General features: G+C 42.0%; 1 protein-coding gene across 1 annotated transcript; it reads right to left on the bottom strand.

Moving 5' to 3' along the window:
* Positions 1–1,819: 1,819 nt before the first annotated feature.
* On the bottom strand, positions 1,820–24,657 carry LOC306977560 (polypyrimidine tract-binding protein 2-like). The gene is made up of 14 exons (XM_079575943.1): positions 24,534–24,657; positions 22,347–22,374; positions 19,444–19,495; positions 18,256–18,428; positions 17,700–17,840; positions 16,863–17,018; positions 16,097–16,207; positions 12,818–13,025; positions 12,613–12,725; positions 8,489–8,522; positions 6,962–7,054; positions 6,095–6,311; positions 5,948–6,025; positions 1,820–2,734 (listed from the first exon to the last, which is right to left on the bottom strand). The coding sequence occupies exons 1-14, from the start codon at positions 24,539–24,541 to the stop codon at positions 2,605–2,607; spliced, it is 1,542 nt and encodes a 513-aa protein (XP_079432069.1). The 5' UTR covers positions 24,542–24,657; the 3' UTR covers positions 1,820–2,604.
* Between the last annotated feature and the right edge of the window lie 1,455 nt (positions 24,658–26,112).

The raw sequence follows: 26,112 nt of genomic DNA, 5'->3' as shown, positions 1-26,112 counted from the left end.
CCCTCTAGTGTGGCTATAAAAAGCAATGTGACAAATTACCCCGCGTGACAAATAGCCCCGGTCTCCCCTATTTAATGTGCCTTTATAATACAATATTATAATGGCTACTAATATTATAATGGTGACTAGTGACTATCTGTAATGATTGATATTGGTAACGAAAGAAAGAATTTTTTTTTTTCTTATGACATCTTACAGAAGCCAGACCATTGAAGTAATTGTGCTACGTTTCTGTGTTTATATGAACAGTTCGAACTGTGGTTTGTAAGTTACAGTCTATAATGTGTTCATAGGCTGCAGCAAGTTCTTCCTTTGTCAATGAGGCTAATCATAAGGACTGATGAAGGGGCTCACTAGTGGGTATCAACCTCTACTCTCACTTTGGGGCCAGAACGATGATGACCACTGGTGTGGTCAGGTATCATTTATGAAGAGGTTGTTGGACCATTTATATGGAAAAGTGGAATTGAAACTTGGCTCCCAAACCTCCTGTCAGTTCTTAAAGGAAGCTTCTTCAAGTGGCGTTACAGGACAAAGACCAGAGAGTCTGACCTCACCAGCCCTTAAAACCTTTGAAAGATCAGTCTTTAGATCATTCCTGAACCAGTCTAAACATTTGAGCTCATGTGTCTTGAACAATACTGGTTGTGTTTACACTTTTCTCACATTGGCAGTGTCTCTCAACACCTTTTACTTCTGGACATTTCAGCTCGGTTACAGCTGCTGAAATGGCAGCACTGGTGGATAATGGATTCCTGCTGGCTTTATGCTTGATTTTTCTTCAGTCTTCCAGTCTCTCACCCCCCCTGTTTATCTTAATAAAAGCCTTTCATTGAAAACCTCTGATGTCTCCACTAGGGATGGGCGAGACCAAAATGCCATGAGATTTCTCATCACTGTGTAAAATAATCTTGTGATTTTATTTCATGTATTATTTTCATAATAAACATAGACCTACTTAAATTACATGCACACAACTAGAGCCTGCATCATTTTACCCATCCCTATTAGTTTGTTCATTTTTCAATACAATACAATGGCTCCACACAAAGAAAACAAAAGAACAAAATAACTTCTCTGGAACATGCACCACGTTGGTCAGGTCAGACGCAACTCTCGCCCTGACAGACTCTCCCTCCCCCATTTCCATTGTGGACTACTTCCATTTTCTGCACCACCATCACCCAGGACCTCAAATGGGAGCCAACCATCAACTGCCTCATCAAGCAGGCCCAGCAGAGGATGTTCTTCCTGCGGCAGCTGAAGAAACTGCCGACCAAGATGCTGGCGCAGTTCTACACGGCCGTCATCACCTCCTCCTTCACCGAGTGGTTCCCTGGCACTACAGACCGGGACAAGCATTGACTATTCACCTCTCTCCCCTCAGGCAGGAGGCTATGGTCCACTCAGACCCATACCTCCCGCCACATGAACAGTTTATTCCCCTCCGCCATCACTCATGAACAAAAACTAGACCCAATAACCTGCTCCAGCCATTTGCACAGCTCCATTGCACTATGTGGTCTGTCCACACTCAGATCTGCAAACACTTAATGTACCAGTATGTCTGTGAATACACTCACACCTTTGTTCTGTCAAATTGCTTGTCATTATATTTAAATTTAATCCTCTTAAGCATGCCATTATAGTTTTATAGTTTATTATTTATCTAAGTTATGTGTTATATGTTGCACGATTGAACCAAAAACAATTCCTAATTGTGAACCTGTGCACTAACAATGGCCAATAAAAACAATTCTGATTGTGATTGTGAAAAACAAGTGAGACACAAACTGAGCTACAGATTTTTTATTGGACAGGCAGTACGTGAGCAAAACAATGATCAAAACTAAATAACCACTCAGGGCACGCTTCGCCTTCTTATTGATACTGTTGATCAAATGTGCCACAAACAATACAGGCAAAAGAGGTTCTGTATTAAATATATATCTAAGAAATCCTTACAATGCAATGTTTCACTGGATAGAAATGCTGACTTAATTCCATTAGAAAACTGTTGAAGGCACACAAACTTTGGTCCAACAAGTCCCTCTCAAACATTTAAACAATTCCTAGTGGAAACCTCCCTATTTGACTGCATGCAAAGTTTATTCTACTGACACATGCACCTTACCACGTCTACTCAGCGAGACCTTCCAAATACAGACAAAACATTTTGATATTGGGATAGTCGGAGCATGCTCTCCATGAGGTCACGGCCCTAACCTCCATCAATGGGTCAAAACCCTGAGTGACTTACTCTGTCCACTGGTTAGAACCGGGAGCTGGACTTCCTGTCCAAACTGAAAGTCTTAGTACAAAAAATACATCTTGTCACATTTGTTCCCAACAAAAGCATTAATATTAAGGAGTCCCCAGTTGAAAGAATGTATTGTTAGGTAAGGCACATCCTCAATCTTCTCATGACAAAAATAGAAACTCCGTAGTAAGAGGTGAAGACTCCAGCAGGTGCTGAGGTACAGGTCGAGAATAAGCCACTGGGGAAGGAATGGGTGGAGTGTCCAGAGAGGCCTGGGCCGCGGTCCCCACAGTACTACGCCGCGGTCCCCACAGCACTACGGTCCCCACAGTACTACGCCACACTCAGATGGTGGACTTGGAGAAAGACACGCGCAGATACTGGCTTCCTCCTAAGCTGTGGTTGTGAAGCTCAATCAAAGCCTGGGTGGCTTCTTCAACCGTGGACATCTGGATCAGCGCCATTTTATGATCCCTGCAACAAAAGGGAATGTGTGCATGTTTATTGTTGTAATATAAAATAAATATAAAAAGTATTTAAAAATATAAGGCTAATGAAACTGAAGAAGTCAATACAAATCAATTATCAACTTGACTTTATATTTTGTTGCGAAATAGTTTTGAATGAATAGACTCGAGTGTTATCCAGGACTTAAAGGATAACAGGAGTAGACATTGACAGCAGACTACATAAACTTTGCACGGATGTCGCTCTGCCTGTTCCAATAATAAACCTTGGATCACGGCAAAAATGAAACATCTTCTAAATGAGAAGGAGAGGCGTTTGGTAGCAAAAGGAGGTACAGCAGAAGGTGAAAAGAAGCTGAACTACAAACGAAAGCTTGAAAGTTGAAGGCCACGGACATGTGGAAAGGAATGCAAATCATCACTTGCATTAAAGGTTCACAGTGAGTCTAAAAAAGCCTGAACTCATTAGCAGCTTCAGCGCAAATGCAGAAGCGAGGCAAAGCTATAAATTGCTAACACTTCAGTCATTATCAAAGATGGCAGGACTAAACCAGGACTAAACCAGGACTTACAGTAAACTGGTTAAAAACCAGGACTAAACCTGGACTGAATAAGAAACTAGAGTTCTTAGACAAAGAGAAAAGCAGTGACAACACGGTAGTGAAGTTACTGCTGTTGTTTACAACTCCAGCTGCACCAAATGGCAGCAAAGAGCGTTTGGGATCAAAGATTGTTTCTGGAAAAGGTGAGCGCTCACTCTGCATTAGCCATTTTTGGTTATGGGACATTGTTAGTGACAGAGTGAGCGCTCTCACTATGTAACAGATCTGTGACGTGTGAGGAGCTTTCACTTTGTCGAACAGCGCAGTGTGTTTAGAAAAGTTTATCTGAAGTAAAACGGTCCTGATGTGGATCTGGTCTGTTCCTGCAGCTCAGGAGGGAATAATGTCCTTTCTCTCTTTTTATCACGGCTTTCGTGGGAATTCTGCTCAAAACATGAAGTTCCAGGTGACGCTGCTGTGGCCTGTTTTCTGTTGTGCCGTGTTTGGACTTCCTCCTGAACAATACTTTTTATACACATAATTTTAACTCAATTACCCTCAGGTAGGGCTGCTCGATTATAGAAAAAATAATAATCACGATTATTTTAGTAATAATTAAAATCGCGATTATTGAAACGATTATTTGTTGCCTTAAAAAAAAATCTTTATTTTATTTATTCATTTTTATTATTATTTTAAAAAACAATTATGGACTACATTTTCTTTGGACAATAAAAGCATTTTTTTTAATATGCTCACGTTTCTAAACTAATCCTATAGGGACACCTGCCCCCTGCTGGCCAGCCCTCACACCTGTCTAACAGAGCCGCGCGGCCTGATGACATCATCACACAGCGCTAATGTTTTTATGTCAGACCAAAGCCTGAGCCTTTAGCTCGTGAAATGTGAAGGGAACAGAAACAATCATCTCAGCTGCATGAAGTAATAAGAGTTTGTTTGAGCTCCGTTGATCTGCTCCTGAAGAAGAGTTTTAGACTTTTCTACTAAACAAAACCAGGGCCTGAGCAAAGGATGTCGAGGCACGAAGCACGTGCCATAGAGATAAAACCTTCAGACCAGCGGCTTTGACTTCCTACATTATGAAGACAGCCTGGAGCGGCTCGTCCTAGGCCTCATCAGACCACAGGTACAACATGCACAAGAGCCACTCCAGTTTGCTTATCAGAAGGCAATTGCAGTGCATGATGCACCAGACCTGGTGGACATACTGTATGAGGATGATGTTCTTTGACAAGCGTATTTGACACTATTCAAGCTGGGAGGATTGTGGGTGGACCTTTATGGTCCCTTTTCCATTCAGATGAACAACCGCCCTACCATTTATCTTGATATTAGACCTTTTTTGATTTTGCACTGTATGAATTTAGTATTTCCTTGACCACTGGTTCCTGCACATCTAAAGGGAAAGTTCTTTCCTTATTAATGTATTGGCGTAATTGCAAGTACCTATAGAAATCTGGAAATCTTTTTCCAGATTATGACTGTTCACAAGAGCTTGAAAATCCTTATTTACTCCCTACAGGTATAACAACAGATGGTTCTTTAACAGATAAGCAACTCCATTTTATAATGAATGTGTGTGGGTTGTTGTTTTTTAATTATTTATTCTATCTTTCATTTGTGTTTGCTACTGAATAACGGCTGAATTTCCTCTTGTGGGGATTAATCGATCTAAATGACTGAGCCTATACAAGCATTTAACCATGTGAAAATGTTAAACCCTCACATGTTCAGTCTGCATCCACTCTCAGGACAGTCGCCCTTCAACAAACTAGGCCTGATGTTGTGAGTGGTTGAACTCGCCTCCCTGTACAGATTTAGCATGTTTGTTCGTTTCTGTAGTCATTCATTTCATTTTCATTTAAGAGGGTTATTTGGTTGGAAAGTTTTTAATCAGCGCAAGTCTTAATAAGGGCAACATCAGTTCAAAAAGTCTTTTAACCCCTTACCCCCGCCTTAACTGAGTGCATTTTCTCCAGTTGGCTTTACCCAAATCTAAAAGCTTCTCGACTAGAGAGCAACAGTGTAATGCCTCATTAGAAACAAAACTGTATTCTTTTGTGTGTTGTTGCCGTGGCTTTGATCCATTTCTGAACCGTCTGACATGTTTTCGTCTCTTCTTTTGTCACTTTTTTGCCGCGTTTTTAAGCCAAACTCAGGAAAGTGTGCTCGGTTCAGGTGGGGGTGAAGAGTATATATTATATTATACATCAAAGCATTTCTCAGACTCAAATGTGTATCCGTTTAAAAAGTACGTAAGAGAAAACAACAATGTTAAAGACGTGAACCAGAGGCACCCTGTTGTCGTGGCAACATTAGGCGGACCAACATGGACGCTCTGAGGGAAAGTTTGGATGCCTTTGGTGCAAAGTTTAGATGGAGGAGGATGTATCAGAGCAAACGGATTAAGAGAAAGGCCACTGCTGTTTTATGAGAAGAAGACGTGACGGGGATGTCGTTTGCCGAGCATGCGAAGAAGAAGCGGCTTTTGCCACGAAAGTAAAGCTCACAGAAACAAACCCAGCCCTAACGATAGTCAGCGCTCGCAACACGAATGAACAAGAGGATTGCTATCATTCAGTGTTATCATCTGCCCATCATTTCTGGAACATGAGTGACTTACACACAGTGATGCTTTAAGCCCTGGATTAACTTACTGAAAAAACTTGAAAGCTTTGACGGTGCCTCCGGTGTTGGAGAAGAGCAGTCGCAGATCTTCCTCCGACATGTCCTGTCTGTGGAGGAGACACCAGCCCCGTCAAATCACAGGAGATAGATAATTGTGTATATCAGCTGCCACTTACGGAATGTTGGAAATATGGAGCGTGGTTGACGGTGGAAAGATGTTCTGGAAGTTCTTAGAGCCTGGTTTCTTGAAGCGGTGAAGTGGGGAGTTTGTGAAGTCTTTGGTCAGCCCATGGTCGTCGAGGCTGTCCCGAGGCAGAGCCACAGACTGGTGTTTGGACATGGTAACACGGATGACCTTCCCGTTCATCTTTAGACCATTTAAGTGGCTCATCGCTTTAACAAAACCATGGAAACAAGAGTCAGTATAGAAGAACATGAGGTATTTAGTCGAGTCTTCAGCAGTGATTCTAACCAGCTGAACTGTATTACATTACAGTTCAAATCAACTGCTGTATGGAAAATTTGGAGCTCAAAAATAAACAAAGGATAGGGACCCCCTAGTCTATTGATTTTCTATTGATTTGAAGGCCATCAAAAATGAAGGGCCGTAACCATGGTACCATACTGTAAAGATAATAACAATATGCCAGCAGATATGCTTTAAACTATTTTCGAATAAACTATACTGTGATCCACAAGGGCTGTGTGCCGTTCCTTTCCCAATTATTTTTTATACCTTTACTTAACCAAGAAACATAAAGGTACAGTGGGAGGACAAAGTGAGTACACTGTGTGGAATTTCTCACATTTCTGCCTAAATCGGTCATAAAATGTGGTCTGATCTTTATAAAAATCAAATTTGTATTGGAATCACAAACGAAGTATGGTTAAAGTGCCGGTATGTTAAAAATGTAATGGTACCCAGCTCTAAGCGTGACTAAATAACAGGCACCAACACTTTAGCAGGTCATGTGTCTGAGCACTGGGCATATTGGTCAGAAAGCTTTGTTTCCACGGTGGATATCATTGACCGAGGGACTGACCGAGCTGGGCCTGGCTGCCGTCGCACAGCTGCACCAGGGCACTGTCCTTCTTGTTGTAGAGGATCTTCACCCTCTGGACATCGCCGTACACTCCTGTGTCACAGCCAAAGCAGCAGGGCACAAGTCACCCAGAGAGAGCACAGAGAGGTTACAATTCCAAAGCCTACATATATATCACAACAGACAGTACGGCAGATCGCTCAATTCTACTACATGGTACGAAACACTAAGTCAAACTTCAACTTCACTTCCCAATAACGTACGACACATGGCTGGAATTCAATTACACAAGTTATATTTTTAATGGCGGGGAGGATTTTTTTCTTTTTTCAATTATTTCAGAAAATTATTATCTACATGTCCCAAAAAACATTTTGAGGGATTTTTTTTTTTTTTTTTTTTTGTCGGCCTCAGGCCGATCATAAATCAGAATGAGCCCTACAGTTTGGAACTGGTGAATAATTAACTCAAGACTCTCTGATTTAACTACACACTTATTGGTGGAGCATTTTAGGCCAAAAACTGTTCATTTTGTGAAACCAGTGCCAGCATTTGTATGAATGTTCCCTGGATCGTAACTGTTTCAGAAAAGCCCTTGAGCTGCCAAACGAATAAATAAAAATGGCGAAATCCTCGTCACCTCAGGATGTTTTGTACAAAATTTCATGAATCTGTGACAAAGTCTGAGACCTGCTTTATTCAAAGAACCACAATAAGGTCATCCGCTCAAAGAAGAAGCTTCTAGATCCTGGGTTTTTACAGGCAGCCGAAAGTCACGTTTTTAATGCCATTTGAATGCACCAAACACAAACAACTAAATGTGTGCGCATTACATTTCTAAAGATTTGCAAACATTTCATTAAAGAGAGGAACACAGGGAATTTTTGATTTTCCAAATGCAAATTGGACACAATGGGCATCTTTTCAGCAAACAATCATGTACAATGTCGGCTGAACTGCAGCTCAATATATGTTGGACCTTAAATTTTGTATTTTCAACAAACCTGTGCAGTAAACGTTTTGATTAAATGCCAGCGGTAATGCTTTTCAGTGACATTTAAGACCCTCCTTTTGGTGACTTTTGACTGACTGAATTTGAGTGCTTTTAACTGCCCTGCAGAAACACCAAATGAGGCCGAGTGAACCTGGAATAGGCCGAGCTCAACGAGATTCAACAGGAATTTTTTTTACCACTTTTACCAAATCCTGAACATTTCCCCCCATATTGACTGGGCAACTTTTCTGAAACACAAGGTCCTGGGCAACATTTATATCAAATACAACCAAATATGGAGCTTGATTTGGCCAAAGAATGGGCTTAATCCACCCACTGCTATAAAATAAAATAAAATAAAATCTGTGCAAGCACTTTCAAATGAAAGCTTTAAAACTCTGAAAACTAGCATCAACACCTCAGTACCTCAGCTTAACACATAAATGCTAATACAAAACTCTGGGACAATAACAATACATTTAAGAGAATAGAAGGTGTGGAGTTGACGCCACAGAGAGCCAACTCTAACATACCGAAGAGGGTAAACAGACTTTGGGGCGTAACCATCTTTAGAGGGACAGAAGAGCAACAAGCAGCGTGAGACAGGTAGAGAGGTAGAGTCAGCGGAGCGGAGCACAGACGGACAGATTCATCCAGAGCGGAGGGAGGAGGAGATGGTTGGTTTCCCCCAGCAGAGTGATGGAGTGGTGGGTGACGGGGTTAAGTCGGGAGGAGGGGGGGTTTCGGGCACAACATGGAGGAAGCGGGCAAATGGGCCGGGCGATGGAAGGGGCAAAAACAAAAGTGAGGGGAACAAAAATAAAAAGACAGGTCAGTACACTGGAGTAATGCAGGTAGTCTGGTCAGAACATGGCCCGGATCAATGCTTCTGGAGGGAAAAGCTCTTTCCCCCGACACAAGCATGGGCAAAAGGGACATCCGCTTAAATCACAACAAGTCAGAGTTAGAGCATGAGGCTAAACACAGGCCGTACAGCATACATTTGGTACGTCAGTGGGTCATTCCATGTGGAAATAACATCCGCTCTGTTACATATGGAACTGGGATTCATGTCCGAGCAGGAGCACACGTACGAGAGCCATTAGTTATACTAGACACTGGAGATGATATAAAGGCAGCTGATCAATATGGTTTGTAATGTTTGGGGCTTGTGAAAGGCACCTCAGCTGTAATCACATGGGAATGTTCACACAGTGACGTGACGCCTGTGTTTCATCGACCATTTAGATATCAGGTATTTTCCCCAATGTGGCCCTAATGACTCTTATTCTACTCAACAAAAACACGTAGCATGAGCTTAAAGCAGAGCCCAAATGTGCTGTTGATTCCTCATGGAATGACGGTGTTTCCCAATGAGTGGTGCAATGTGCTACAGGTGACATTAGCGCATCTGCACTGAGTCAGAAGGCTAAACTCATGCCAGGCTTATCCCAGACAAACGTCTGGAGCTAACCCTCTGTTCCGGAGGAGCAGACAGACACCTTCCCACAGCACGATGAGGAGGAGATGTGCTTAAGGAGCGCAGGGCTGACAGGTGGGTTCACACTTACGCTCCACAAACTGCACACAAGACGCACCACAGTTCCCTTCATGTGGACCAAACATGCAAGTGTGAACACACCTTCAGAACGTTCCACTGGAATGGGCAGAAACACAGTCTTCCAACCAGCTACAAACCTACAATCAGATGGATTCTGCCTTTTCAGAAGTTATGCCTACACGCAATGCTGTAGCTAATAAACTTTTTTTTTTAAATATGTATTTTATTCACCATGTATGTATAATTTGAATATTTCTTTAATAATTGAAGGCTTGTGGGTCAAAGGGACCTCTGTTGAAGTGTATTAAAAAGCAAAGAGCTCATTCTGAGCGAGATGCGTCCGAGCTTCTGTCACTACACAATAAATATGCATAAAACTACACTCTTTCATCTTCAAAATGTGTCACTGGTCAGCTGCTGTCTTGTTCCGTGTTTACATAGAGCATGGTGGGAAAGTGTACGCGGTGTCAACAGTGTAGCAGCTGTCTGGAGCTAAAGTAGTACCTAAACAGTGAAGATAAATGCAGGCGGCACATAGGTCTGGACTATAACCGTTTATGTTTAGAAAAGCATTTGTTAGTGGTAATAATGGCAAAAGAGGAATTGATTGAGTTAGATTCGAGCTCATCAAGCTACAGGTGAATAATCCTAATCTCATTAGGGCTGCACGATTTTATCAAGTCGATATTGAGGTTTTAACTATTGCCGTAACCTTTTTTTGTTTGTTTTTTGTTTTTGCCTTGCACATTTCCTGCAACTATTCCAATAAGCAGCTATTCCTTAACTCCGCAACTTCCCTGCAACCAAAGTGACCGATTTGGATCAATTAAATATGTTTTACATGTTAAAGTTAGTGTGCAGCACGTCAGTGGGGTTTCATCATGATGAGGGGGCCTTGTTCCCTAAGTTGGCAATATTATCTGACTAAGTGTGTGAATGTAGATGTGTCGCCCATGTGATTCGGTGAATTGGTGCTTCTAACGTGGAGGCGTCAGGTGTTTCATCATCTGTTCTGCTCAGAGGGACTTGATCAGGGCTGTGCTTTATCCATGGATGTGGAGCAAAGGCTCAGCGCAACAGGTGCCTGTCTGCTCCACCCACTGTCTGCTCCACCCACTGTCTGCTCCATCCACTGTCTGCTCCACCCACTGTCTGCTCCACCCACTGCCTGCTCCACCCACTGTCTGCTCCACCCACTGCCTGCTCCACCCACTGTCTGCAGCCAATCGGTTGACAGGGAGAGATATATAGCTTAATTAAAACACCTATTTTAGTTATTGTCCTAATCTATGTGGCCTCTATAGTAAAACTGCAGTAACGTGCAAAGAAAAGCGCAGTTTAAATAATCAATGCCTGATGCTGAAGTATAATGAATGAGTACTTAAGTATTAGTATTAATATTTCTAATTTAATTGCAATATCTGCCTTAAAAACAAAATCACAATTAGGTTATTTGTCCTAAAGTCTATTCTCTCCAAGAGCTATGGCAGTATTCATGTTACTGGCCCTCTTTGCAATGTTTAAGAGGTGTGAATGAGGCGTCAATGGCAGCATTTTGTGCATATTTAATTAGCCACTAAAAACAATGCTTGCCAATTCTGCTGCTCAGAGAAAAGGACCAGCATGTTGTCATCTCTAAAATTGTCAGTTTTTAGTTTTATAAAAGGTGACGTGTGACAATATTAGCCCAAAAGCCTCAATGCTTAGAGCCAAATAATTTTGCAATATGCCATTAAAATGTTTAACTGTAGACAATTCTTTTGGGTCATTTTTCAGAGAATATGAATGATAACACAACATTTCTTTTTCCACTCGTAGTTAGTGGTTATGCAAAGCTATTTATGGTCAAACTACTGTGTTTGCCCTTTTTAAAGGGCAATGATATTGCGGTCAGGAGACTGAGATGGCCGCTCCAGAACCATCACTGTATTCTGCTGGAGCCAATGAGAGGTGGACATGGCTTTGTGCTTTGGAACGTTGTTTTGTTGGAACGTCCAAGTCAGCTTCCAGGCTGATGACACTTTTCCTCTAGTATTCTTTAATAACAGGCTGCATTGACAGAAATCAATTTTGACCAAGTTCCCTGAAGCTCACACATCCCTAAACCACCAGTGATCCAGCTCTGTGTTCCACTGGAGGAATGGTCACCGTTCATCACAGGCCTTGTTGATCCTCCAAATGTGACGTTTAGGGTTATGGCCAAAAAGTGCCATTTTGGTTCCATCATTCCAAATGACATTGTTTCAGAAATGTTGAGCCTTGTCTCTGTGCTGTGGATACTTAATGGCATTTGAGAAGTAATGATTTTCTTGGCCATGCAGCCCATTTTTCCTCAAGTGCCTCCTTATTCTGCATCTTGAAGCATTAGCTACTTGTTGGTTTTTCTTTGCATCCCGAATAATTTTCCTGCCAGTTGTTACTGAAATGTTTGTTGGCCGACCTGACCGTGGTTTAGTTTCAACAGAACCCCACATTATCCACTTCTTAATTCGAGTTTGAACACAGCTGATTAATACTTTCAGTACCTTGGATATCTTTTTATAAACCTTTCCCATTTTATACAGTTCTACTACCTTTTCTTGCAGATCTTTTGATCTTTTACTTTCATCATGACTCAGAAACCGTAAACAGAATCAGGCCAAGATCACCAGGGTATGTAAACTTTTGATCAGCGTCATTTTGACCGTTTCAATTATCATTATGATTTAAAAAGAGTAAACTCTGTTTGACCATAAATGGCTTCACACAACCACTAACTATGAGTGAAAAAAAAAACTTTTGTGTTATTCATATTCTCTGAAAAATTGTCCCTCCTCTTTTTTTTTTCGTCTGACAGCGTCAGCGTTTGCAAGAAAAAGGTAGGCCAGGTTCTGTCTTACGTAGGGCTGCGAGAGAACTCGGGGTAAACAGGAGGAGCATTGTAGAGGATTGAAATATTTCCCGTGGAAGATTCAGAGATTACTCAAGCATGTGGGAGCATGCATCTCCAGGTATGTTATTGACATGAGGACGTGGGTCTATTTTAAAGACACGGCTGGATGACCTGTGTGTGCATGAGTAAAGTGTGGAGAACGGGGAGTGCAGGGTGCGTCTTACCTCGTCGTTGAGGTTGCTGACCAGGAGAACGGCACTAGAGCCAGTCTGTCCCAGAGCTATTCTGCCTGCAGCTGCGGCCGCTGCTGCTGCTGCACTGAGAGGGTTCAGGGCTCCTGCAAACACACACAGCGCTGACCACTGACTGACCACAGAGGAAGGTACTAACAGAACACACTGGCTAATGAGAGAAAGTGAAAGACCATACCTGGGATCTTACCGAGCAGGGAGCCGGAGTCCTTGGTGAAGGCAGCAGCCATAGGGTCGAGACTGGGCTGCCCGTCCCCCGCCGGCAGCTCAGGCCGAGTGTAGTCCCGGCTCTTGTCATTGTTGTACTTGACGTTCAGGTTGACCAGTTTGGAGAAGTCGATACGGAGCGTACAGCAGGAGTTGTATATGTTCTGTCCGTCCAGAGTCTGCAGACCAGACCAAAGAGGATTATGGACATTTTCAATAACCGTCTGGAATAATGCCATAATATAAAAGAGGCATATTACACACATACAACATTATTTAACACTTTAAACATCGCAAGAAGAAAATGTACTTAGAACAACTTAAAAATAGACAAGAGTCATATGTTCCTCCAAATCCCGCCTCTCCAATACCATAAAAAACTATGGCACAACCAGTCACCATCGATGTAAAACGTGAAGAAAACCACCGATGGTGAATAAAGCACTGCCCTGTTGCATGAGGAGGACAGAGCACACAATGGCACTCCAAGTCCTAACTACAGGAAAACGTGGCCTGGCTTAGGGGAAACCGCACCAAAGAAAAGACTTTAAATCATATGCTAGTGTAAGCTTTCAGTCATATAGGACTTTTCCACTGCTGACAAAAGTACTTGAAGTACTTAGAGAAATGTCTGCAACACTACAGCCACTAAAAATCTTTGGTATGAGATTAAAAGTTACTGACTCAGCATGAGCTCTTCACATTCAGATGACGCAACAGAGGTGTAATTAAAAACAAAGATATCTGAACCATGTGTGACAGAACTGTGTTTTGTGTTCAATTGCAAGGGTTCACCGTTCTTCTCATCAAGTCATTGTATTTATTTATTTTTTGTATGTGGCCGCCTCTGTGTCCGAGACAAGTTTCCCTCTCGACAAATGAAGAAATCTTTATCTTGAATCTTTATTTGGTAGCAGGATGAATATATACCAAACCAATCTTTATAATAATAAGCTGCTCTTAACTTGTTCAAAAACCTCTTCTGGTCGGTGATTCTAAGTGATTCGCAAACTTTTCACACCGAATGCCACCTCATGATACATTTCACTTTCCAAGTACAACTATGTCCACATTACGATGTCTTAGATCAGGAATAAATGTGTCTACTACATCAAATATGAACAAAAATGTCTAAACTTTACCATAACTCATTGACTGCCAGCCATTTTCAAATCAGAGAGCTCCCCACTGCCAGAGGTTTGTCAGGATTTTCACTGTTTTTTCTATGTCAACACGAAACCCACCAAAAGAAAGATTAGACTCTTCTTTCATCTAAAAAAAATGTTTGTTTTCACCTCTTTCCGTTCTTTAGTAATCGTCCGTGGAAAATAGGTGAAATCACCCAAAATTGACATCTATAGGCGTAAATGAGTTAATCGTCTCTCGTGGGAGACATTTGGTTCAGACAGGGGCTTAGCCTCACATCAAGACACCACAAATACTATAAACCATGTTCAAAGCTGGAAAAAACTCATTTAAATGCATTACTGAATCCCAAATGAGATGCACTGTAAGGAATTACCGTAAAAATATGGTTATTATTTTACAGTAATAAAACATTTTCTTAAGAAACAGCTGATAACCATAAATTTGCACAGGAAATGACACAAATGTATGTTCAGGAAGTCTAAGTTTAAATTTTACGGTATAATACAATATCTATCCAACAGACACATACTCAAGCCTCCTCGTGTCTGAAGATCTCAACTCATTTGAGGACAATTATAAGGCATCTGGAGCTGCAGTTTACTTTACCTGACAGAGAGGGATTTTCACATGGATCATTGTTTTCCTCTTGAGAAATAAGGTAAATGTTTTCTCTATGTAGTACATGTTTTTGAAATGATAATTTGATTCAGACAGCCAAGGCAGTTGAACATGAATCAAGCGGTATAGTTGACCCAGCTACTTTATTATATTTTATATTAATTTTTTGGTTTGTTCAACAAGTGTGTGATTGACAACCCCTCTGATTTCTACAATCACCTGACACTAAAGAACACCCAATTGTACCTTTCTTAGTAGCCGGTGGAACGTACACTTCTCTTGGTAAAACAACCCAACACTGCACAGAAAGGCTCCTCGGCCACAGTGCCGACCAATCAGATAAGAATTGTTTGTGGGTTTCTGTTTGACAGCAGTCGAACATCAGCTAAATACTGGATGGATGGTGGTTGGCTTGAATTCCATTAGTCGACAGGAGCATTGTCTATCGGTTGAATTAAAATTAGTACTGATTCATTCTTTTACATTATCAATTTTATTTCAGTCTCTGGCGAAAGGGGTCTTGAGGCCAAGTGATCTGCCAAAGGCGAAGCCTCAAGTGTGGTCTGTCTGCATTGCATCTTTTCAACTTTGAATACCAAGAGGAAGTCTCTATGACCTTGAAATTCATTCAGAGGTATGCAAAAAATATCAAAATCTAAATGCAGAGTGGTACTGTGATAAACGCAATCAAACAAAATTGTTGCTCATCATTTTGTGTTTACTTATCGCCAGACGTTTCATCGGTATCAACACCGAAAAGGACTCCAAGGCAGGTCGAGGGAAATGTCATTTTTAAGAAAACTGGGAAACATAAAAAAAAAAAAAGGTCCATCCCAATGTGGCAACCCTGATTAAAAACCTTATTGATGATAGAAGGGGATTTTCCACTTTCTCTTAAACGTGCTTTACTAACTTTCTTTTAATGAACAGACACATTTGGTAATGTTGGAACATATTGTTTTTCTAAATGTTTGAAGTTGCAGATTTGTAGTTAAAGTGTGTATCTTTTCTTTGATATAGTACATTTGATTTTCAGATATCTGTTCATCTGAAAATGTAAATAAAGCACTGATTCTAGGAATTGCATTTGAAGTCTTATTTTGAAAAGCCCCATTACTTCTACCAGTTTAGTTTACCGTTGAATATGATTAGAGAAGTTCACCTTCAAATTATGCCAGAACATCTGACGGTAACCCCCGTTAACATAGAAATATTTATGGTTGAATACTGTAACATTTATACAGCGATTATTTGAAGAACTTTGGCAATATCGTAAATTTACGGTATTTTTCCTTACAGTGTGATCCCTTCATAAAATGAACACAGCTTAAAATCGCCAACTGAAGAAGCCCAGCGGCATCAGCTAAAAACGTAAAACTCAAAAATACAAGTCAGGATAAAACAGGCTAAAATGTTACTAAATTAAAAATGTAAAGTGATGATGATTTCTTCGTCTCGTACGTAACCACAGGCAGAAACCTACCAGTTTGGCTTGCTGGGCCTGGATGGGCTCGCTGAACTGAAGCAGAGCCTGGAACTGATTGTTCTTGGTGAATGTAATGATCTTCATGACGGTCCCAAACTTGGAGAAAATCTGAAAGGAATAGAGCGGGTCATTTCCTCCACTCTTTTCTATGAGGGCACACTTTTTTGTCATGGAGATGGCAACGTTTACCACGGACTGCTGTTGGGACGATGGCAGCTCTGGCCATTTTAAACCATTTCTTTCACTTTGCAGGAGGCAGCAAGTCAACTTTAATGCTTTTTAATGCCATTTTAAGGCCTACAAAACAATACTACTTTCATCAAGATTTGGAAACGTTCAATAAAACACAGGAGGAATTTTTACATTCAAAACTAAATTGGACATAACGGTCCAATTTATATTTCTGACGAACGTACAGAAAAAATAGTTGGGCAATGTCATTGAGTGGGATCTGTACATTTAATGCCAGTTTGAAACAATGTAATGCTTTTAATTACTTTTAAGGCCATCATTTTAATGCTTTAAATTCATGCTTTTTAATGCCCCACTTTGAAAACTTTAATTGATCTCTATACGTTTCTGATTATAACACGCAGAAGTAAACTAGCCTGTCAAAAAACAAAAACAAAAAACACTTGGATCTAAATAGTAAATGGGTTTTGATAGCAGTGCTTTAACGATACCTAAACGATGCTCAGATTTCAATCAAGTTGAATCTAACTGGTGACCTAATGATGAGAAGGCCAGTGGGTGTGGTCTGTACCTGCTGCAGCACGTCCAGGGTTACAGGGTAGAACATGTTCTCAATGATGATCCTCAGGACAGGACTACAGGGGGCGCTGAGGAGTTCTGACAGCTCAGTGGTGGGAGAGGAGCTGGACTGGACAGCAGAGACGGCCTGGAGCACCGCCTGGGTCCTCTGCGCACACACACACACACACACAACACAATAACCACAAACATCAGGAGCAACACATCGTATCAGTGTACTGGAGTAGGGTGCAAAACATGGCCTGGCAATAAAACAACATGGACTGGGTTTGGAAGGCGACATATGACTGAAAACATGGACCGGATTTCTACGAAAACATGACTTTCTAAAGAATTCCGCTAATTCTTTGGGAAAGACGATTGCTTTTGGTGATTAGTGCTACTATGTTATAAAAGAAAATCATCCCAACAGGGCAGTGGCCGATGATAATAGAGAAACACTGGACAAAATCAACTTATTATAAACCCCTTAACCCCTGCTTTAACCGAGCACATTATCTTCAGTTTTACCTAAAGCTTCTCGACTGGACTTTACAAACTATAGGCCAGAGTAACGCCTCATTTGAAGCTAAGACCTACAAAACTCATCTAAGCTTCTTCTTTGTTTGTTTTTTTAATCACATTTTCGCTTTTTGTCATGCTTTTGTCGTATTTTTGCCAAATTTTTGTCACGTCTTCTTTTGTCATGTGACAATCATAACTAGGAAGAAGCTTAGACAGGTTTTGTAGTTCTTAGCTTTCAAATGAGGCATTCCTCTCATTCCTCCTTGACACACCTCAGACCACTGCGTTGGTCTATCATTGACAAAGAAGGTCGGAGTGGACTGACCTGATTGGTTGAGTCGGTCTTCAGCTCTTTGTGGTTGGAGAACTGGATAAAGACGGGTGAATGGCGCACGAGAGGACTAACTGTGGAGTAGTAGTTCATCATGGTGACCGCCGATTCCTCTGAGCCCATCTCCAGAAAGGCCTACGAGCACAAGCAGCGTCACACCCACGTGAAACAGGAGTGGACAACAACATGACTAACTAACCACATGTACAGCGGAACACTGATACCATCCTCAGCTTGGAACAGCAAGTAACCACAAAGAACTGCTGAGCCAGGCGAATCATTTAGACTTCAGTAAGAGAAATAAAACAGCCTGAAATGAGTTTACTCAATAAACTTCACATCAATTATGTTTCCAAATAATTATACATTTCAGGTCCTAGTGACTAGCAAATGATTCAATTGATTAGGTATTAATAAATGCGTAATAGTACAGTTGTTATAAAGCATTGCCATATTATTTGATAAGGAATGAGAAAATGACCATAAAATGCAGCTTTATTACACACTGAAATAAAAAGTGAGGTTGTTTTGAACGGCACCTAGCACTGACCTGGTTCTTGCCCTTGAGCGTGAGGATGTTGGTGACCTTTCCAAAGGGCAGGCCCAGAGCGATGACCTCTGTGTCGGTGACGTCGCTGGGTAGTTTCCTGATGTGCAGCACACGAGAGGGCGTGGGCTCATCCACTCGCAGCTTCTTACTGTCGTTGCCATTGGACGCTCCGTCTGACACACCAGAGAGAACTCTACTCAGATCCTGCTACATTATTGCATTATCAAGTCTTATAACACGACTAGTCAAAAGGGGGCAGTGTGTCAGTGTTGGGTGGAAACACAGAAGTGGACCGTATGGTCAACTTTCACAAAAACTGATGGAGAGTCTTAGGTAGGGGTCTCAGGTAACACTCTCCGGATAGTGATGTGACACCTATATTGTTTTTTGATGGGGTGTTCAAAATAAATCTAGGACTAAACATAGCTAATCTTGGGCACTAATCTTCGGCTGACTTTTACAAACACAGTCCAGTTGTTTTGACGTCTCGTACACAATATTATAGTTTGTTTTCTCCTGCAGTTCCTAAGGGTTGGGACTTGTTGATGCGTAGCAGTCAGTCTCTACTCACCTGCTGCACAAACAGCAGACTTTCCCAGCAAATTTATTAGAATTCACTTCAAGTGGACCAAAACTGAACATGACCATGTAATCTTTCAAAACACTTCCAGTGTGTTCAGATGTTTGAGTTTTTAAGCAATGTTCCTTTGACATTTCTAACATCCATCTCTCATCAGCTAGAGAATGTAAGCTCTGTAAAAGCCTTTGCAAGTCAATGTTCTGTGTTCAACACAGTGGTCCCTGTGCGATTTTCTTTGTCTAATAAGATTTTTGGATTCACATTACAGACATGGGGATGTGTGGTTGTTCAAACTAAGGGACAATTGCAGCTACGACCAAAGTTTAATTGGAGCAGTTTCAGGCGAGTGTTTTGCTGAGGCGAGCTCCACGTGCTAGCGGTGCAGAGAAAGTCCTGTAAAACACGGAGTCAGACCCGCTCATGCCTGGCCTGTGTTGCTGTGACTCGAGAGGAGACTCACTTTACGACTAGTCAATCAGGGTGCAGAACACAATGCGCGTATGGCGTTCATACAGCGGGGCCGCGAAAGGTGAACCGCGTTATAGCGAGGGACTACTGTATTACATAAAATGATATAAAATGTCCCTGTATGAAGAGGTCATACTCACCGCTGCTCAGGCTGCAGGGACTGTTGTACATACTCAGCTCCTCAGACCCTCTCTGTGGGAGACAACCACAGGTTAGCACTGTCCATATACACCAGGTTTACCACATATATAATGCTACAATCCCTGACACGCTTCGAGGCCCGCTTCACTAGTGGTCAGAGGCGATACGCAAATTGGCAGCCCCGTTTCCGTCAGTCTACCCCAGGGCAGCTGTGACTACAAAACGTAGCTCATAACTACCAAGTATGGAGTGAATGAATAAAGCACAAAATTGTAAAGTGATTTTGAGCGCCTGGAAAAGTGCTGTAGGACTAATGCATTATATTATCTATCTGTTGTGAAGCTGGAGGTTGATTTTTGTTATTACCACATGTTACGTTCATGAAGTGCATGAGCGTAATGACCAGTAGAAGATGAGAGTATTGGCAGAAGGGGCCCTGAGGACAGTGATGAAATGGAGCTGTCTAAGGACACTTTAATGGAACACTGTGGAGCAGACATAGAGCAGTGGAGTGGCTGGCACAGCCTTTCATCTGAGTTTAACATGTCAACAAGTGTCACATCCTCCCCTTCCACCGCAGCAGCGGCAGCAGGTCCCAGTGGCTCGGAGCTCTTTAGGATGACGGATGGGTGACGGGCCCAGGCAGGGGACCTATTACACAAACACTGTACAACAGCTCCATCCAGTCTTACCCAGTCTGAGCCTATGGAGAATGCTCCTCACATGCTTTATGCTTGTCCAATAGGGATGAGAATCTACCGTGTCTGTCCGATAGCCTTTGTATGTCGAAAGAACTGCCACGATCCCATTTATTTAAGATACAGGTGCTAAAACCAACAATAGCATACGACTGGATCGACTCCATACGCACCATGCACCTCCATCAACACATGCACAACTACCACCAACATCAGATCATTCCTTGCTCCATGCTCCTCCATCCAGACGCACTGTCAGAGCCCTGCTGTGTTAGGGCTGCCGTGGTGAATGAATTTACCTGCAGTGGATATTGCGGGCCTCAATACTACGGTTTGCGGAGAAGTGCAGTGTAGATCATTTCATTATATAATGCACGGAAATTGGATAAGTATTTATATAAAAATAGCAGCAAGGGGACATCGCGGAGTAAATACTACGCTGACAGAAAAGGCGAAGGGAGAGAGGGATATTTTACATCCAATTATACAATAGAAATATTTTTTTTCACTCAAACTTAGCTGTAAATACTGTTTAAAGTGACGTTAGCCCGCAGTTAGCTTTGGTTGCTCCGGTCCGGTGGCAGTCAAGTTGCAAACATGGTTTTCTGTCCAGAGACATCGGGGGAGATTAAAGACCCTCGAATCATCCCATAAACACTTGTATTACCCCCCCAGGGACTATACGAAAGGGATTTATTAAGGTAAACACGTTACTTAGTACTGCTTTAAAGCTGTTTCCGTTCGAAAAGCAAAAAAATCAAAACCATGCGGTGTCAAACAGAGAGAGCCCCACGTGGTCAGAACAAGAACAGCACTGCGTCTTTATTTGAAAACGTCATGTCTCTGGCAGGCATTTAAACGAGCATGCATATTAGTTATATTAATGATTTAATCTACAGTGCAATCCTTGCAAAGTTTTTAGATTTAGTAGGCCGCCAGAAGATAAGCGTGTATTTCTGACAGGAGGGGGCGTGGCATCACGATGGCAGCTCTCCATACAAGCGTCGTCACATCCGTTGGCCGTGGTAGGCATTTTACATTTTCATATTTGATAAACATTTTATTAAAATCCTATAATCAGCAAAAACAATGTCCATAAACAGGGCATTGCTTCTCTTGCGCTGTAACAGATCTATCATTTTATAAAACCGAGTTAGAGGCCTGTATGCATCAGCTGTTGCCGGCCATTCACCAAAACATCCGGCGAAAATTGCGGAAGTAAACAATAACAGCGATCGCTCGTATCGTGATGTTGCTTATCCATCATCGGAACCATCTTAGTTGAAGGCTCTAACAGGTGGACAATGACATCTTCATGGTTTGTTTTGGTAAGTCCCATCTAAAGTTCAACTTCAGCTTTTTAATTAGCTACATCTCCAACAAAGAGAAAGTCCAAAAGTGCTGTAACTGAAGCCAACAGTGAGCCTTTCTCAGTGCAGCACATACGTCAACTCTTTTCCCACAGTTTTGAAATGAAGATTAAAGCAGAAAGAAACAGGCCCAAATTAGCCAAAGTCTTAGATAATATTGTTTATATTTTTATTTTTTTTTACATTTCAGTTGGGAAGAGTTTTGAAAATCCAGGCCTGTTGTTGCCTACTGAACCATGTAAGACACAGATGCAGGACATGTTTCAGTAACGTTGTGGAAGTTTATCTGAGCAGTGCGTGTCTGTAAATGAAAAAGCTGAGACCGCGTGTCTTTGCTTTCTCTTTCTCCACGCTGTAAGGTAGCGGTTTGGTGTTAATGCGATAGGTGATTTTAAGGTGCATTTTCCCGTGTTTTCCTGCTAGACTCCAATCTCTGAACCCGTCCAGTGTCTCTGGTGCGTATTTGCATATAAACATTGAAGTGTACTCAGTAAAATGTCAATAAAAACACTCCATGTGGTGAGATTTAATGCGGTTTGACTGGCCCTAAAATAAGTGCAATAAATGCGGTTAACACGGCAGCCCTAGCTGTGTACAATTTAAAAATATAATTGGAGAGTCTGACAACGAGTTCAAACAATGGAGGCCAACTCTTCAGACAGTTAGCGTCATTGCTAAAGTAAATGAAATCAACATAAGGACCTATGGGGACGGCGGCTCGTGATGTCATGCATGTAGACAGCCCACATGTGCGGCTTCAGTCCAGGATAAGTCACAGCATGCCTTTGTCTGTTACTATCAGAGCATGTTTAACAGGTTCATGAAGAGACTCACCTTTACCCCAACTGCAACATCACTCAGGCTGAAAAACACAACACAAAACAATTAATGCACAAGTCCAATACATTTTCTTCGTCACCAAAAGACCAAGGAAGTAAATCACTTTCTACAAATACAAGACATTTTCAGTATTTTTCACATTTCTAGAGCACTTAAACAGGCATTAGATCTCTAATCTGTGGTGCAGTAATATTCCTCAAAATCATCTTAAGGGCCAGAGGTTCTATGATGGAGGGCTGGTTTTGGCCCCCGGTGTAGCGATTTCAAACTACCCCCCCATTCACCATTCAACCCCCCGGTACTTTGAAATTGATTTCAGACTACCGGGGGGTAACCTGAAACTGATTTCAAGTTACCCCCCCTGATTTCAGATTACCCCCGCCACAATATGTATTGTTTGTTTGGCATGGCTGTGTTAAATAGAAAATGCCCGGATGTTAATTGCTAATAATAGCTACAACTCTCGTAACTTTTCATCTGGTAAGGTTAGCTTTAGTTCGTAAACTCCACTATCCTTAAGTTTAGGGCTACGGTAAGGTTAGCTTTAGTTCGTAAACTCCACTATCCTTAAGTTTGGGCTACGGTAAGGTTAGCTTTAGCTCGTAAACTCCACTATCCTTAAGTTTGGGCTACGGTAAGGTTAGCTTTAGTTCGTAAACTCCACTATCCTTAAGTTTGGGCTACGGTAAGGTTAGCTTTAGTTCGTAAACTCCACTATCCTTAAGTTTGGGCTACGGTAAGGTTAGCTTTAGCTCGTAAACTCCACTATCCTTAAGTTTGGGCTACGGTAAGGTTAGCTTTAGTTCGTAAACTCCACTATCCTTAAGGTTAGGGCTAAGGTAAGGTTAGCTTTAGCTCGTAAACTCCACTATCCTTAAGTTTAGGGCTAAGGTAAGGTTAGCTTTAGCTCGTAAACTCCACTATCCTTAAGTTTAGGGCTAAGGTAAGGTTAGCTTTAGCTCGTAAACTCCACTATCCTTAAGTTTAGGGCTACGGTAATGTTAGCTTTAGTTCGTAAACTCCACTATCCTTAAGGTTACGGCTCCAACTGCGGTTCCTGTAAGGTATTTTATGGATGAAGAAAACAGTTGAGAGGGGGGTAGTCTGAAATCAGGGGGGGTAGCTTGAAATCGCGTTCATCTCACCCCCGGGGGTAACTTGAAACTGATTTCAAAGTACCGGGGGGTAGCCTGAAATGGGGGGTAGTTTAAAATCTTTACACCGGGCCTGACATGGCAGAACATTAGTAGAAAGTTGGGTCTCACTGGCCTGTTTGTTTGTTTTGACTTTCATGACAGTTTAGTAGCAGCAAACAACCTGGAATGTTTCCTAGATCCGCCCCTGCCCATGCGTGACCTCACATAATAACGCTGGAGGGGCAGGAAGTGTGTGTGGAGAAAAAAAAAAAAAAAAAAAAAAAAAAAAAAAGAAAAAGTGTGTGTGGAGAGAAAAGTCTGAGCATCTCTGCCCCGTAACCCAGGCATGGATGGTAGAAACTAGTCAGATGAAAACATACTTTGAAATCATTGGAGCGCCAATAATCGCCACCTTACAAACGGTATAACACAATATTTATTTATTTTTTCTTACAAACAAAGGTGTTTGGTTGTTTTCTACAGTCCGACTCCTCAGTGGGAAATGTTTAGAAATCTATTTAACAAAAAGTTCAAGTGTGCGCCCTCCTTGAAACATTTCCCCCACATTCTTTTCTATTATTTACCAGAGACGCCACAATGTGTTCGTGCTGATCCACAGTCCAGCCTTTGTCCTGACACTACGGCGATGGTTCGGGTTCCCTGATTCAAAACTTTCATTTGCTATATTTCGGGAGTCAAACGTGCAGGGTGTTCGGGGTGTTCGGGGACTTTGTGGTTTGGAGATGCGTGCATGCTGCTCGGTGTGCCTGCAGCAGAGCTAGCACCAACAACACTACATACTCCAGAGCCACGCGGGTAAAGTAGTTCTAAACTGTCCCAACACGACCTGCCCCGCGCGAAAACAGAGCGACCGAGCCAGAAATATCACAACATCCGCGTTCGAACAGACGCAGCGCGTTTCGGAACAAGCGAGTCCACATGCTAATGCTAACGCTAACGCTAACACTTCCTGGCGGCGGCAGACGCGCTCTCCGTCCGCCATGAGAGGATCAACAGATGCGAGTCAAACCCTTTCGGACCTTACCCGTCCATATTCAGCGGATTTCCTCAAATTCGTAGCGTACAGTCTTGTTTTGACTCGAGTTTCCAGAGTCTCTGCGCGCATGCACCACGTACACAACACACACAACAGCAAAATGGAGGCGGCTGGAGACCCACACACGTGCAGACCGGAGCCGCCGCACATTCAAGACCGCTGCAGATTTGGGAGCGGGGACAGAGCGGGGCCGTTTCTTCCATGTTCGCGGTGGTCAGTCTGGTTCGATGAGGGATACGGGGTTGTCTGCAGTGGTCTTTAGGTCTGAACGCTCTCATTTGGCCTGTTGTCGTATTTACTTTGTACAGTTTATGATCCAGGGCCGTAAATCGGTGGTCCTGAATCTGCTTGCAGTGTGCTCCAGCCTGCAGACGTGCCAGTGAGCCGAGCAGTGACGGGGGCAGGCGGAAGAAGCCGAAGCTGAGAGTGCTGGGAAAAGCCCCCGCGCTCCCCTTTGGAAGTCTAGTGACAGTCAGTCAGATTCATTGCCTTTGATTGATTTAAAAAAAAAATCTGAATTAATTTGGGGAAAGTGAAATTACAGATAATGTTAATAGTTAGTGTTAGCCTGTATGGGGGCCCTTCTTAGCAAATAGATTAACCTCATAGAAACATTTAACATTATTTTACGAGGGTAGCTCATAAAGAGGGCGGCAGGGCAGCCTTTGTAGTACTACATTTGGATCTATTTCACCTTCATACTGGAGATACCCTTACATTCTTACTTTTCTTCTTCTAAATGATAGTGTTGCTTACTCTTAAACACAAAGGCCGACTGAAGTCAATGACCTTTTTGAAACAAAAGCATATATGAAGCTATATTTTCAGTGTAGAGTTTGGCAAAGTAGTTGAAACAAACATATCTACAGAACTACAGGGCGACAGTGGCGCAGAGAGTAGAGTGGATCGACTTGAGACCAGAGGGTCCACGGTTTGAATCCTGCAGATGCACACTTTCATTGTGTCCTTGGGCAAGACACTTCACCCACCTTCCCTTTGGTATTTACACTGGTGTATGAATGGAAAACGCTTTGAGCCTAATGAAGGCAGAAAAGTGCTACATAAATGTGACCATTTAACTTCTACTTTTACTTTTAATTACAATAACTAAAACTAATACTTGGAACAAGGGCTATGCAATTAATCGAAATCTCTACTTTGGTCAACCTCAATAATCGTCATGGGACTTTATAATCGACAAGTTTACAGCCATTTCTTTGGCACAAACAGTTCCTAAGTTGGGAGTTTGGACGAGACAATGGAAGACTTTTGTGTGTTAAATGAGACATTAATAAAGCATTTGTTTATGTTTGAGCTGAGGATTGTATAAAACATGCATCTAATTTTATGAAGCAGCAAGATGTACTTGATTTATTATGAAAAAAATCAAATCAAATTGAAAATCGATATCAATCATCAAAAATAATCGTGATTTTTTTTTTTCCAGAATCGCCCAACCCTACATGGAGTAAATCAAATGAAAAGAATGAGGGAACAGTGGAGAGGGGAAAACATGTGTATTTGTATAAAGGGGTATGCACAATACGTACAATCCATACTGTCTCAT

This window comes from Gobius niger (assembly GCF_951799975.1).
Source record: "Gobius niger genome assembly, chromosome: 18".
NCBI classification, from domain to species: domain Eukaryota; kingdom Metazoa; phylum Chordata; class Actinopteri; order Gobiiformes; family Gobiidae; genus Gobius; species Gobius niger.
Note: the sequence above shows the minus strand (reverse complement) of the source record. Positions and strands in the feature narration are given on the sequence as shown.

Coding starts and splice junctions, on each gene's coding strand:
- LOC306977560 (XM_079575943.1), bottom strand. Junction 17,019..17,699: donor AGACCGACTCAACCAATCAG/GTCAGTCCACTC, acceptor GTGTGTGCGCAG/AGGACCCAGGCGGTGCTCCA. Junction 8,523..12,612: donor TCAGCAACCTCAACGACGAG/GTAAGACGCACC, acceptor GTCCCTCTAAAG/ATGGTTACGCCCCAAAGTCT.